This window comes from Poecilia formosa, unplaced genomic scaffold, assembly GCF_000485575.1.
Source record: "Poecilia formosa unplaced genomic scaffold, Poecilia_formosa-5.1.2 Scaffold84, whole genome shotgun sequence".
In the NCBI taxonomy this organism is placed as follows: domain Eukaryota; kingdom Metazoa; phylum Chordata; class Actinopteri; order Cyprinodontiformes; family Poeciliidae; genus Poecilia; species Poecilia formosa.
The window spans coordinates 1,973,864-1,988,972 of NW_006800023.1; the positions used below are offsets into that span (position 1 = coordinate 1,973,864).

Below are 15,109 nucleotides of genomic sequence, written 5' to 3' on the forward strand. Positions count from 1 at the left end.
TGAAAACATTTCTCCATCGTGCCTGCTGCTAGCATGTGGTTGTTCTAAATGAAAATTAGCGCGTTATTCTTTGATTTACAATTTTGACAACAGCTTATAGTCTGGAAAATACGGTACCATAGGTGAAATTGGATAATTTCCACGGCACACCTGCCGATCACTCACGGCACACTAGTGTGCCGCGGAACAGTGGTTGAAAAACACTGGTCTAATTGCTGTGCAGCCCTTTATTGCTGTAAAATACAACTAACATAATGCACTGTAAAAAATACACTGTGCTAGCGTCTCTTTTTAATCTGCTCTTGGCTTTCTGTCTTTTTAAAATAATTTTTATCTAAATATTTTTAATATTCCATTCTGAACCATTGCTGTATAGTTTGTTGTTTCTGAAAAAACTGTCCTAAGAATGAGTTTAAATTAGCGGCACATGCACATTAGCAATTGCTTTTAGCAAGCATAGATGTTAAGCTATTGACAAGCTAAGTTAGGGCAGATAATTGGGAGGCACAATGCACCTTAAAAAATCTTAACTTCATGTAACCACAATTATTTAGAAAATATGTAAGTTAGCCAAGTTAAATACATTAATCACAGATTAATGTATTTAACTTCCTGCCAGGACTATTTGATCTCTTATAGTCTGTGTAGTTTGTTTTTCTCCTTTCTGTCGAACAAAGTTTGAATTGTATGCAAATGTCTTCATTATGTTCTGTGACTCAAGGTGATTGATGCTACCGCTACTAACTAGCTGCTAATATGCACTTGCTAACTAGCTAGCTAAGTGTAAGTAATCTCCAGTTGACAGTGCGACACTCGTCTTTGCCACTGGTTCACTTCTGTTGCCAAACCGTATAATGCTATGTGCATTCTGTGCAAAAAAGTTTGGCACTGTTGTATAAAGTGTGGTGTAAGCGATGCAGGTCTTAAGTTTCGTTCATATTGGTCTTAAAAGTCTTACATTTGAGTTCGTAAAACCTGCAGAAAACCTAATATTCAGGTGAGAAAATTACCAAACAACAAGTATCAAGGAAATAATTTAAAATTCCTGTCTTCTTAATACAACCCTTTCAAACTTCTGTATTTCAAACAAAACTAATAAAATTTACCTGGATGTTAATGAAAAGCATCTTCCATTCAGCGGTGAAGCAACTAAAGTAATTTTGAGAAAAACGAGAAAAAATAAGCAAGAACAAAAAGCTCTAATGGTAATTAGATTGACACACATGAACTCTGATGTTTCTAAAAGCCGGCTGTGTTGATCAGTGGAGGAAGTGGTGGAGGAAGTGGTGATCTGACTAAAAACAAATCTTTAAGAGGAAACAAAGGTCTTATTAAGACCAGGCTTTGAAATTCACACTGTGTTTACCTTGCAGCCTGCCACAGTGTTGCAGTATTTGCACATTTGTTTTATTAAAAACGGAAAACGATTATCCCTACTTTTGATAAATTATTAGATTACTGAAAAAAAAAGATTACCTACAAAGTTATGGTTTTGGTTTTAAAACCATAATTTAAGGAAACATGTTGCAGTAATTTTTCCATTACCTAGAACATTATACCATCTTGCTATTTTGCTCTTAATACAAGTCTTCCAAGCTCATATAAGCTTGATAATTAGCTAAGCTGTACAGCCAAATCTGTATTTCTGATAAGAGGAAAGCGTTGAAACTTTTTTTCAGGCACCTAACCAGCAGTGCACAGCAGTAGGTGGAAGAAAGGCAGTTCCACATTAGCTTATGCAGTGTACAAGGCTAGCTGGATAAACTGGATAAAATGGTCTCAAAACAATAATATTATGGTTTATCGTAATAAGTTCTCATTCCGCAAAATGTGTTATGGTGACAGGCCTATGCTCATCAGTTTTTAGCATTGCTATAACATATTGCATTTCCTTGTGAAGTTGCAAAGGCAGTTATAGACACACAGTGATCTAATGTTAGCTTGACGAACTGTGGTTTTACAGTAACAGGTTAAAAAAAAAAGTAAATTCAAAACAAATGTCAAGGTGTATAGTTTTCCTATCTAAATGACATGCAGCTATTAGTGTAACGAATATTAGCTTTACAAAGTGCCTGCGCTGCTTGAAAATGGTGCTAAAAAGTTGGATGCAAATCCCGTCATTATTAATTACCATAAACTTGCAATAAAAGTGTTTGAGTGCAAATAAAGCACCTTTTGGCAAAGCCACAGCTGAGCACAAGGATTTTTTTTCCTCTTTTGAAATGAATGAGCAGGCTGCGTGTTCTTTTGTAAATGCAGATCCATTGTTGGGGTGAGCAGTGTGTGGAGTGTGTGTGTGCGCTCGGATGCGTGGAGGCTTAGGGGAATGAAGCCTGGCTGGCAGTGCGATGACTATCTCTGCCGCTGGCTGTAATCTTTCCCCACTGGCGCTGCAGGGAGTTTCTGTGACCTGGGTCTGTTGCTCATTGTGTGGAGATCAGCGAGATCCCCAAAATTCACAACACGCAGCGGAAGTGACCTAACCCGACCCGACCCAACTTAGTCGGGTCTGCTGAGGACACAACCAGCCAGGGCAGGACGGAACCAGTCTGAACATAGCCGATAAGCACCCCAGATGTAAAAAATTAACTGAAATAATGATAATAAAACCCTTGAAGGAGGGAAACTTGGTGTATTTCCTTCATTACTGCCCTCCTGGTAGTTAACTTTTAGTAATGCCTCAAATATTTCTACCTTAGCTGCTAATGGTATCCAGATGCTGAAAACTTTTTCTCTACAGGCATCATGGGATAAAATAAATCCTTCAAATGTTGGTCACTTCTGGTTTTGTCTGATTTTGTGGTGATTGGCATGGATGTAATATAGTATTTCTCAAACGTTGTCAGGATGAGGACCATTTAATAAACACCCACAGATCACCGAACTTTAAATTGGCCCTGTTATAAATCTTTGTAGTTGAACCTGAAATGAAAATATTAGTCTCTGACCTCACTTATTGTCGTCTTTGTTCATTATAATGAGAAGGTTGGTGCTGTTTTGTAAATGTAACTGGCCACAACAAAACTATGAACAAGTCTAATTAGGGCATTTTGAGTTATTTACAGCTTTTGAAAGTTTGGATTCTAAGATTTCCAATGACAGAAATTGAAAAAGAAATTGGTCTGACAGGCCTACTGGAAGTTGTCCTCTTTAAAATAAAAGCATCAAACCTAAAACCAGAAGTTCGTCCTGTATAAAACTAAGTAAAGGCAGTAAGTGCCAAAAGAACTTACTTTAGGGTTACTTACATATTTTCCTTACTAGCCTAAGTTTGAGTTGGTAAGGGCCTAAGTTTGATTAGTCAATTAAGCATTAGGATAATTGATTATTAATCGATTACATTTACACCAGCCCTGCTTTTAAGTCAAAGACAAAAAGAAAGATCTGAATTGTTATAAATTGAAATGACTTTCAAATGTAGCACAGCTGACGTTTCCACATCGTATCGATGAGCAGCTGCTTTAAAAGCAAACGGTGGTTATGCATTTGTTTTGCTCCTGACGCCCCCCTTCTACCCCACCTGTTTACCCCACAGGCCAAACCAGAGAGCACCAGAAAACAGCAGAGCATCAGCATGTTGTGTGTTTTAGGGGGAGGGGACTAAATATTAGCCCTCTTTCTTTTACACCAGTCAGAATATGAATGGGCAGACATGCGACTGGTTTTGTAATTTGTCTAATCGAGTTTTAGCGCAGAGACTCCTCTCCTTTGTGTCTCTAATCGCTGCTTCCTGTATTGTACCTATTGATACGCTTTGTGCAGATGCCTCATTGATTTTTGTTTGTGTCTGCTCCCCTTCTTGCTGATTGCTCCTTTTTCCATCAATAAACAGGATTGTTTCACTTAAGAGTGCTGTGGGAAAACTAATGGCCTGTAATGGACAGTAATGGATTGTGTTTAGTGTCCCTTTCATCTTTTAGAAAATTACCCTCCCAAAGCTAAACATGCTGGTGCGAACGAACGTGCCTGAGCCGTAAAAAGGAGAACATCGACGAGAACGGCTCCTGTTGTCATTCGGTTCTCCGTAAACAAACTCTTTCTTATTTGTTGTTGTGTCTGTTGTTTTGTTTTTTTGTGGGAGCCTGGCCAGTTCTTGTCTTTCAACATAGCTTTTTAATTAAATGTAGTAATGTGCGTGACCAACTGGCTGGGCTGTTGTGGTGAAGCAGCTTCATACTTGGTTCAGATGAGAAAATTCAGTTTGCAGTTTAAGTTGGAGATGTTTCTTTTTGAGGAAGGAGGGTTTGTACACAGTTCTTAGAAAAACTTCCTCTTTAACACACCAACTGATTGCAGTATTTTGTACAGTCTGGATTGGGGGTGTCCAAAATTTAAGTAACAAAATTGTTGTCAAAAGTACTCGTGGTCCAAGAAAAAAAATTAATTGAGCAAATGCGTAAGGATGGACTGATATATAGGCTTGCCAATTTATCTGTGCCGATTTCCTGAAGTGATTGGGTGATGCTGTCTGGTTGTCATTGTTAATTTCAGAAGTTTAAATCATGAAATCCATGGAAAATACGGGAGAATTAAATAGTTTTCATCCAGAGAAAATCGCCTAAATATCTGCACTCAAATTGCTTCATCTCTCAGAAATCACGTCGATTGTGGCTCCGTCTCCAGTTGGGGAATCTCCCAAAGTAATTTTTGGGGTTTTAGTGGTTTGGTTGCTGGTGTCGTCGTCCCGAACATGCAGGCAATGTGCTGAATCATGTCCAGCATTCCTGTGGCCAGAACAGTGTCCAGTCAGCTCAGGGAACATTACTCGCACTGCACAGAACCAAATGAATGACTCTGCTTTTGCTCAAAGGGATTTCTTACTGAGGCTTTCTTTCTTTCTTCATTCAGAAGTGACCTACATAAAGGAATCGGCACATTTAGGAGATTTGTAGCACTTAACTGGACATAATGTTTAAATCAGCCGTATTCGGCCATATTTTTGGGTAACCAACATTAATGAACAATGCCTTAGCTTTCTGTGGGTTACCTTCTGCCCAGTGTTGCTCGTATCACTCTGTTCTCGTGCTCCAGTTCTCCCTGCAGTAACTAAAAATATATTCCCAGCTTACCGCAACACTCCACCTGATTCGCATGTCTTCAGACCAGAGGACAGCGTCTTATAAACACCCAGAATATGGGTAGTTATTAGCAGAATATGTCTGAGAAATCTTCTCTGTTGACATAGAAACAGTAATTTAATGTAAACCTTGTGGTTCTTTCAGCAGTGCTGTACTGCCCCCTGCTGGTTGGAAAACTGTGGCCTGCTTACTTTGGCTCATCTCTGGATATTATTTGGTGCTTTTAAATGTTTTTTTAAACCTAAAATTTGCATATTTTTTTGTTTATCATAACAAACGGAGGTGTTTGTAGCATCAAAGCTGGCGAAACGGTCTGTTTTGTAAAGTAAAAGTAATTTTTTTCACATGTAATCTTGATTTGGTTGGACTGTTCCTGGTTTTTAATCAGTCATGTGAGAGTTATTGAGGGCGCAGAGCAGCTGCAGGAGTCTTGCGTCACGTACCTGCTGGTGGGATTTGTTGCAGAACGAGCGAATCAAACGACCAACAAGAGCCCAACTAAATGGTAGAAATGTTTCTCACAATGAATCTCAAATGGAGACGGAAAGGAAAAGTAAAATGTGGAAAACAATAATGCACCGTCCTAGGAGAGGAATGATGCCACCAGCTTCAGATTGAAGTTTATGATTTCAAATCCTCTTTAAATTTTAGGCGAGCAGATGCACAATAAGATGTGATGGGTAATGAGATCACACACAGCAACACTGAGCCACATTACACTGTTTAAATATACACACATTCTTGTGCAAAGCTGCATTTTGTTAAGGGGTTAACACTTCATCTCAGTAGAAACTACATGTGAAGAAATGGCTCACTACACCGCCATCTAGTGGTCTAAACCCAGAACTGCAATCTGGAGAATTATACTATAGACAAAGTAATGGACTTTATTTTTGTTTTTAGAGTACGATGCAGCGTCAAGGCCATACTAAGACAAAATGTAAAAATATTATGAGAATAAACTCATAGAATTACAAGAATGAAGTCAAAATAATGACAAAGTCTTAATAATATGAGAATAAAGTCTTACTATAAATAAAGTTTTAATATCATGACTCTGTTCTCATAAGATTTCAGGAAGTTTAACAAAAAAATATTCCAGTGTCAAAAGCTTTGGGCTTATTTTACTCTATTTGCATTTTTAGTTTAAATCTTATTTTTAATCAGTACCAAGATGTATCGCTTTAATGAAGTCATCCGCAGTTTGAAACTGCTTTTCTTTAGGTTCCTATAACCTGGATGTTTTTTCTTTCTCATCGTTTGTGAAGATTCATGTGCGGTTTTCTCTGTTAAAGTCTTGCGCTTTTACATTTTTTTTTTTTAGTTTGCGATTTAGGGCCTAAAAATATACAACTTCAGCATTTTATTTTGTATCTCTTGTTTACTGAATTCCATTTTAGTAGCATTTGCTTCTGAAAAAATTAAAAAAAAGAAACATTTTCACAATAGAACAATACAGTTATCCAGAAGAATGTATTCTTGTTGTCCTTCTGACTTGTTTTTATAAAGATTAAATTGTAACGTTTGGGCTGATAGTTCTCTAAACTCTGTTTTCTGAGAGATGCAACATCGTGTTGTGGTCTGTAAGCACTAATGATCGCAGACTAATCTGCATTCTTGGATTTGTTGCGGAGGTTGTTTTAATGCATGAAAACTCGACTCAACATGACTAACTTGTTCTCTTTAAAACAACGATATATTTACTATTCTTGGTCACGTTTTAATGCTGCTTTAAGTGGGTATTGAGTTTAATGGCAGTTCACCAGTATGAAACAAAGCAGCTGCAGTAAAAGTTATTTAACTCCTGCTTTTCTCACTGTTTGGAAATCACAAAAAGTACATTCTTTTAGAGGTTAAACAGAAATGATGTGTAAAATTGGAGTTGGCCAGAAGATGGCGCTGGGCACTAGGTTTGGTCCTTCTCCCCTTCAGGTTTTTATAATTTTTTCCTTCCAGTTTGAAGTAGATTTAGCGTCAGTTTTGTGTTGACTGCATCACCATGGCAACATGCATCAGTGTTAATATGTTTGTTACTAAGCCATACCCGTGATAGCCCTGTTTTCGCCCAGTTATAATCCTGCTGACGTGGATCTGTGGCTAATCTGCTCACTGCTCTGTCTTCACCTGTAATCTGACATGGATTCAGGAAACTGGGCCAAGCATCTTTCCCTTAATGGTTTCACATATTGATTTGGTGAACCTTCCCTGACCTCAAACGGCTAATGGAAATGCAAATGAGACAATAAATCAAAGATAATCAAAGGTATTGCAAGCGGAAAATCGGTAGGGAGTTGATTTATTTATTTATTTTTTTTCTTTTTGGAAGATGTTTTTGTCACTCATTTTATCCAAGTTTTTTTCAAAAAAATTAAGGCAGGGATGGCCTCCTGCAGCAGTCTGTATAACTGCACAACTGAAGAAGCCTCTGTTCATTTTATTTTAAAAAATGAACACAGTGGAAATGAAAACATGATCAATGGCTCAAACTTCCTCCTTCTTTCTCTGCTCTTTGCTCCGGCTCTGCTTCCTTTGAGGCTGCAGTTGACATAAAAAGGCATAATCTAAACCAGGGGTTTCCAAAGTGTGGCCCGGGGGCCATTTGTGACCCTTGGAATGAGTTTGTGTGGCCCCTGACTGCAGTTAAAAAATGGTGCAAATTTGTCCTTCTGGAATATGTAGCCAATGCAGATGAAACGCTTTTAAAATTTATTTTAGGGTCAGATTTCCATGGTGAGTTTATGGCTTATGTGGAAAATTTACAACACAAATATATTTTTTCATTAGGATGAAGTCATACCACAAACATCCTGCGACTTTGAAAATAATTGGATCAAAAAGCTGTGTAAATGTGAACATTAAGGCAAATTTCATAATAATGTTGGTTTTGGTTAAAAAAAAAATTACTTGTTAAATTTATTTTTGTGCAGATAGATAAATTCACAATAATATCATTTTTATGTTTTTGTAATGGTAAGAAAAAGCTACTTTTGGCCCCTGAGGACTTCCAACTTGGGAATTTTGGTCCTCAGTGAAAAAGTTTGAATTGAAGCCAATAATCAATACCAAAAGGTTTTAGTTGACATATTTATTGAAAATGTGTCGGTCTTAGCTTAACTTGATGGTATTTGTAAGTACAAATCTTTGTCATATTTTTATGGTTTTCATTTTCATTGGGAAAAAAATAAGTACAAATTAAACATGATTGTAAAATTTGTTTTAAGTTGATCCTGATTTTCAAGATATCAGTTACATAATGGAGAAAATACTCCAATATTGTATATTTCTCCTGAAAATGTAGCTAAAAAAAACATATTTTTGATCCACTTATCTGCGACAGACTGGCGCAGATAAGTGGACCCCGCCTCTCGCCCAGAAAGTTAGCTGGAGAGGCACCAGCACCTCCCGACCCCAGTAAGGGACAAGAGTGTAAAGAAGATGGATGGATAGATGGATGGATGATCCACTTATATTAGATGCAGAGCTGTTAAACGAAAAGCAGAGCAACTGCCAGGATTTGATTATTGATTTAGTAACGAGATGTGGCCCTCCGCTGTCTCCCTGGAGGCCCTCTTGTCGTCTTTTATTGCTGCCGTTAGCATTATTTCTGCCATGCACTGACTGAGCTGGAACGTCTTTGTCTTCTAATCCTGTTAATGCCAAGTTTCACCTCACATTACTTAAACCTAATGCTCACACACTCGTCAAAACCTCTGCAACTGGAGTTTTCCCCCATTGGTCTTCTGAAACAGGTGGCGGCCATTTTCTCTGGCTCCTCAAACGATGCAGGATAAACGTAAGGAGACTAAGATGCAGAATAGATGACAAACATGTTCATTTTCTCAGGGCGTTTGCAAGTCTCAAAATATAATAAATTCTTTATAAAATTAAGGCCTTGAAATGTCTTAGTTTCATTTTTAAAAAGTTAAGTTGTCCTTAAATATGTTATGTCACAGGTTTTAAATTTTGTGGTGGCAGGACTATTTAATCTTGTATTATGTAGCCTTTTTTCCCCTCAGTCAAGTTTATTTGTATAGCACATTTCAGCAATAATTCAATGTGCTTTGCATCATAAAAACACAGTCATAGAACAACCATACAGTCAACAATTGAGAAAACCAGAAGCAAATATTGCATTTTTATAAGTGCCATCATCATTACACATAAAATATGTTGGTCAGTGTCTCATTTAAAATATGAGACATTTGACCAGCAATGTCTCATTGTTGGACCCATTTATTATGAGTCCAACAATGGTTTCAAAAGCAACTCTACACAGGTGGGTTTTTAGTCTAGATGTAAGGGAACTCAGTGTTTCAGCTGTTTGGCAGTTTTCTGATTTGTGGTGCTTATAAGCTGAATGCTGCTTTGGAGCGTCTCTGTCTGGTAACTAGCTGCTAATAAACCTTTGCTAACTGGAATGATATATTAAAAGCCATTGGTTGTGAGGTAGGAAAAAATGAGCTAGCTTAAAAAAATGAGCTAGCTTAAAAAAAAAGCCGGGTAGCCGAAAGGGAAAGCTAGCCGGGTAGCCGAAAGGGAAAGCTAGCCGGGTAGCCGAAAGGGAAAGCTAGCCGGTTCAAACACACATTTTTTACCAGTTAACTGGTTGACGTTCATCTTCACCATTGGATCACTTCTGTTGCTTACATTGCTAGGTTCATTCTGCTCATAAAAGCTGGCAGGACGGGAGTCGAGGTTGATTGTTTTGTACATTTGTGTTGAAATACAGGTCTTGAATTTCATTCATAATGGTCTTAAAGTCTTAAACCTGCAGAAACACTAATTTCTACATGTTTATAAAGTTTTATTGAGACTGTAATGTTGAGGCGATGAATCAGGGCCTTTCACACCTGTCTGTGTAAGTCGGTGAGGATTTGCTGCCGTCAGCCCAAATGCTTCAAAAGCACTCCTCTCTCCTACATATGGAGGCCAGATTGGCCACTCATCATTCCTCCCTGCCTCTCTGACTCTGTGTGAGTAGCTCTGTGGAAATCTCCACAGTCAGGGTGTGACTATGGGGAAACCACAGCCAGCACTTGCTGGTAACATCTGTGCTCTCCTTTATCAAACTACAGCTCAGCCAAAAGCCTCTCTGGCTCAATGGGCATTCTTTTATTCATGGCTCTGACACGTCAGGTCCCCTTTTATCAATGTTATAGAGCCCACTTCTTTCTGGAAACACAGCAAAACGGCCTCCTTCAAAGACATGGCAGTGACCCACATTCAGCACTTTATCATCTAAGTAATGGTAGATTCTGAATTCAGAGCTGCAGTTACAAAGGTATGCAACCAGTACCAATATGAGCCACTGGCTTAACTTCTTTATTACCTGGAGGTTTTGGTGAGTTTACCTAAATCTGCTTGACATACTTCTGCTGTTATGCTGATATTTAGGATGTTTTCACACCTGATACTTTGGTTGACTTGGTTTGATTGGGGACCAAAGTTGCAACATTTATTAAATTTTTCAGCTGGAGCAGTTCACGTTCACACTGCATTGTGTCAAACGATCCAAACTAATTGAAAAAACGGTTTCCACCCTTCGCCTTTGGCGCTACACTAAGAACCACTGAAGGAAGCAATATGAAAACCTTAGAAGAAGACATGAATGCAACTTCCTTCTAAACAAAATGTAAGCAAAAATGGAGTAGCATCAGATTTTAGTGGCTGAAGGATTTCTCTTTTGTCCCACTAGTGTTCGATTCGCTCGTTTGCTTTGGCTGTATTTACCCAGAATGCCCTGTGCTGTAGTTTGGTTGGTCTTCGGTCCACTTGGCGTTCACATATGCACTCAAACTGCACCAGAGTTCACTTTAATTGAACTATGATCAAGGTTTTTATGAGGATTTCTGCTTGTTTCAAGGCTTATAGTCCTAAAATCAGGCAAATCTGTTGTCTGCTTTGTTCTTCATTTTATAGGATTCTGGTGGAAAATTGGATTTTATTTCTGCATTAATCTGACCAGATTAATATGATACAACGATATGATTAAACGATATGAGAGAAAAAGAGGAGTAAAGGGAAACACATATTTTATAAGATAATCTATAATGTCTGATGTGGAGAACTTAAAAATATTCCTTCTCCTTCAACAATTAAATGTTCTCACTTTACAACCCCAGTATTGAGAATTTGACCAAAGCAATTCATAATTTTAAAATTGAATGAAATGAGGGGAAAAGTTTTGGAGAAGTTTTAAAGTGGGGTTGGCTGAAAAACTCAAGCTTTGACCATCTCTGTGTCGTTTGATCCGGTATTGAGAAGCAGAGAGAGTCCAGAAAAGGAGCAGCTTGCTTCTGTTTTTCTTGTTCAGAGTTGATTGAGATACATGGAGCTAAAACTGAGAAACCCTCTTAGAAGCAGCAGAAGATTAGACCTGGGTGGAGGAAAACAGCCTTAAACACACAGCCAGAACTACACTGACATTCTTTAGAAAGCATATTCACATATTAAAATGGCCCAGTCAAAGTCCAGACATGAATCAATGCTCTCAGAAACTCTACATCCATCCAGACTGGCAGAACTTGAGCTGTTTTGCTAAGGAAAATGGGCGAATATGTGCAAATCAGCCTAAAAACTTGCAGCTTTAACTGTGAAATGTGGACTTTCTCTGGCACAGATAAATGCATTTGCATGCCACACTTTTCAGATTTATTTTAAGTTTCAAAAACAGTATTGTTTTCCTTCGAATCTATTCTCATTGATTTGACATCCTAGAATGAAATTGTTCTTTCCTGTGTTGCTCAGAAATGGATGTTATTCTTGAAACTGTGTCGTTCTGAGATCTGGATGTCAAACTCAACCAGGAGAACAAAACAAGTGTTTTTTTCAGTAAGGGGGTGCTTGGTGAATATTTTTTTCAGGTGGGTGGAGTTTAGTTTCTGGTGTTCGAAAGTGTTAAAGTCGCGTCATGTGACCATCGGACTTTTCCCAGGAGCGCTGCTCTTTCCTGATCCACTCCCGTACATGATGTCTGTTGGGACAAGGAAAATCCCGCCGCGCTCCGGTCTGTTGGTTCTTTGCCTGACGCTAAGCCAGCAGAAGCCCTCTGAGTGCATGTTGTGTTTTCTGCTAGCTGAGGCATGAAGGCGTCTCGCAGAGACCTTTTGACATACGAGTGAAAATGCTTTCATTCAGTGAAGCGTTTCCACAGTTTGGAAAATGCTCGACAGTCAAACTGCACTGTTTGGTAATAAAGTTCAATCTAACGTTTGATTAAAAGCTGAAATTTGGAAACATTTACAGTTTTCCTAGCTGTTTGAAATTAAGTAAGACTAAACTTCTCTTGTTTTACGTCAGTCAGAATCACCAGAATTATTTATATTTGCTAAAGTTTAAGCATTTTGTTTGAACAGGAAGGGAGTTTATCTGAACATGATTGGTTTGGATTTTTTAATACAACATCAAATACCATAAAAGAAACAAATAAGTAATATTTAAATTTTTCAGAGCATTTATGTCCATTAAAAAAGAAGTTTTAAGTTAATTAAGCACTATTTTTCTGTATCAGATATCGTTATAGTGGATGAGTGCATCCCTAATTTTACTGAGAGGGTAAAGGGAAACACCAGAAATCATTTTTAAACTAAACTGTGTTGCTCTGGGCCTTCCTGTCCTGCAGAGTCAGAGACTTTGCTCAAAGTATTTGAGACTTTGATGAACTCCTACCAGCATAGCGTAAAAGTTGCTGATGTGTTTCTGTTTACTCACAGAACGTCTCCTTCTGATACGTTCTTGGTGCCACAGCAGGGAGATCACTGGCCCAAACGGTAATCTGGGTTGAAGGTTTACGTAACTCCTCGCGTCACATGTCCACGCGTCACCTCCTGCACAGCAGCATCACTTCATTCACTCCACTCAGCAGCCACAGATGAGAGGCATGTTTACCGGATCATCAGAATCGCTCGTTTGAATCAGGAAGCGGCTCCGCCGGCCGATGCGTACGCCGCCGTGACCCGGTTCTCCGGCCGAACTGAGCTGCTAGGTTTGAGGGGTTCGCTTGTTTCCGTGGAGGGGATCCAAATGTTCCCGCTGCGAGACGTTTCAATGAGGGTGCAGGGAATCCGGCTGCAGGGCCATGACGAGATGGCAGTGAAGCTTTTGTGCTGGGAGCTGGAGCAGCACCTCAAGAGGTAAAGGAGAGGCAGGTCAGGGGTCAGATGCTGCAGTAGCTGCAGCAGCTGGTTTTATGATATCCTCTCTTCAGCCTTTAAAGGTTCAGTCAATGCTGGATTCTCTGAACTTTGAATCTCATGTAAATAAACCGGGTAGGGATGAGTAAAACAAATCCTTAATGCGTCTTTTTGGCATAATCAATTCCTTTCTAGCCCCGGGTGACGACCAGATTTTACTTTTTGTTTCTGTTCATTTTAAACAGTGTTGAACTCTTTTTCCTTCTTTTGCTTCCATGCTCCTGTTAATTATCTCAATTTTATAAAACACAACTACAGATAAGATAAACTATCTCCAAGACTGATGTGATGTTAAACTGAGATAAACCTTATAAAAAACTAATTTTCCTCCTTGATGTAGCTGAAATAACCTGACACAATAAACCCAAATAAAGAAATAACATCACTGCAACTAATAGAATAATGTATCGATTAACCTCTTAAGCTTTTTTATTATACAATATCGAAAATACCTCAAAAGAAGCAAATAATAAATATTTTCCTTTCTTAAAATAATAGAAAAGCCCAGAATCCTTTATCACTTTTCTCTAGTGAACCAAGTTAAGCTAAACCTGCCATTTGAGGAGCTTTGGTAAAACATATTTACAGATAAAGGTGTTGTATGTACATTTTGCATTTCTAATACAATTTTGTAAAGTTTTGGCTCAATTATTATTCTGAATATGTTTTCTTTCATGATAAATTCCAATAAAAAAAAAATCCAAAACTGTTCATTCAATGAAAGCATCAGTAAATAGAAATGATTTTAAAGTTTGATAAAATGCAGTTGCTGCGTGGAGTTTAGTGATACAAAAACTTTTTTATTTTAATGGCGTCCTAAAGAATCGTTTTAGAAATGATAAATGTTTTTCAAGAGCAGTATTTGTGTTTGTGTGGCTATAATTGCTGTGACAAAAGGTCACATCCACCCTAAAAAAGAAGTGATACATAGTTCATCATTTTTATCATTATCACAAAATATAGTGTTAAAACTTAAAGTCCATATCTCCCTGTCTAAGTGATGTAGTTTACTTTGTTGCTGCCAGTAAAACGTCATTATCCTGTGATTTAGAGCTGCAGAATATCAGTGGGCAAATCGCAATGGTGTGTGCAAATTGGATGCAATATTTGTCAGGATTTAATTTTTCATGTGTGACCAGTAACATCTTCAACAAGTTTAAAACACCAGTTCAAACCCACAGAGTGGATTTTATTAGCGATAAGGAATGATGGAAGAGTTGTGTAATTTTCCTAAACTCAAACTCGGCTATTTCAGAGTTGAAAGAATGTTCAACGATCTGAACAAACGTGTTTTGAAAGACATCCAATCTTAGGATCTATTCTTGGAGTCGACTCGTTTAAGAGCTTCAGGTGTGCAGGCTATTTGGGTGTGGATAAGTGGCTAAACCGCCTTCCAGTCAAAGACCAAACCGGAAGAGATCATGGCGGCTTAGCGTTCCTTATTTAAGCGTCTGGGCTCCTGGTACAGAGAGTCCTGAGGTGTTTGAGGATCAGAAGAAAGCAGAGGATCTCTTTGAAGCCGACTTTATAGCGGCACAGCATAAATCAGCCTGAGACTCGCTTTTTAAAGGAAATGCCCTGAAGTTTCTTTTTCTACCACCACACCCTGTCAGTCCCTCCAGGATGTTGCAATGTTGTTTTTCTGAGATTGTTGCAGCCTACAATTACTGCTTTTGTGGCATATTTTTCAAAAGGTTGTGATCAAAGTTTACGTTTTTTTAAGCTTAAATGTGGTATTACAAAAATGTTCAAGGTTTACCCCAGAAAACTTGCTAAGCCCAGTGGTTGGACGCCAGGCCAGTCATTCATCCTGCGACCCATCGTGTTTTTGAGTTAAAT

At 38.4% G+C, this 15,109-nt stretch overlaps 1 protein-coding gene across 3 annotated transcripts in view; it reads left to right on the forward strand.

Annotated features, from left to right (window-relative positions):
- Window positions 1-15,109, forward strand: part of LOC103141499 (TSC22 domain family protein 1) — a 31,335-nt gene that overhangs the window by 7,386 nt on the left and 8,840 nt on the right. Inside the window, exon 2 of one of the 3 annotated variants that reach the window (XM_016673892.1) lies at window positions 2,397-2,621. The exons of 1 other annotated variant lie outside the window; for it this stretch is intronic. In XM_016673892.1, coding sequence (XP_016529378.1) covers window positions 2,397-2,409 — 13 coding nt within the window. In that variant the 3' untranslated portion in view covers window positions 2,410-2,621. Of the gene's footprint in view, window positions 1-2,396; window positions 2,622-12,854; window positions 13,211-15,109 lie in introns of those variants that run through there. One more of the 3 variants, XM_016673894.1, reaches the window with a different exon arrangement.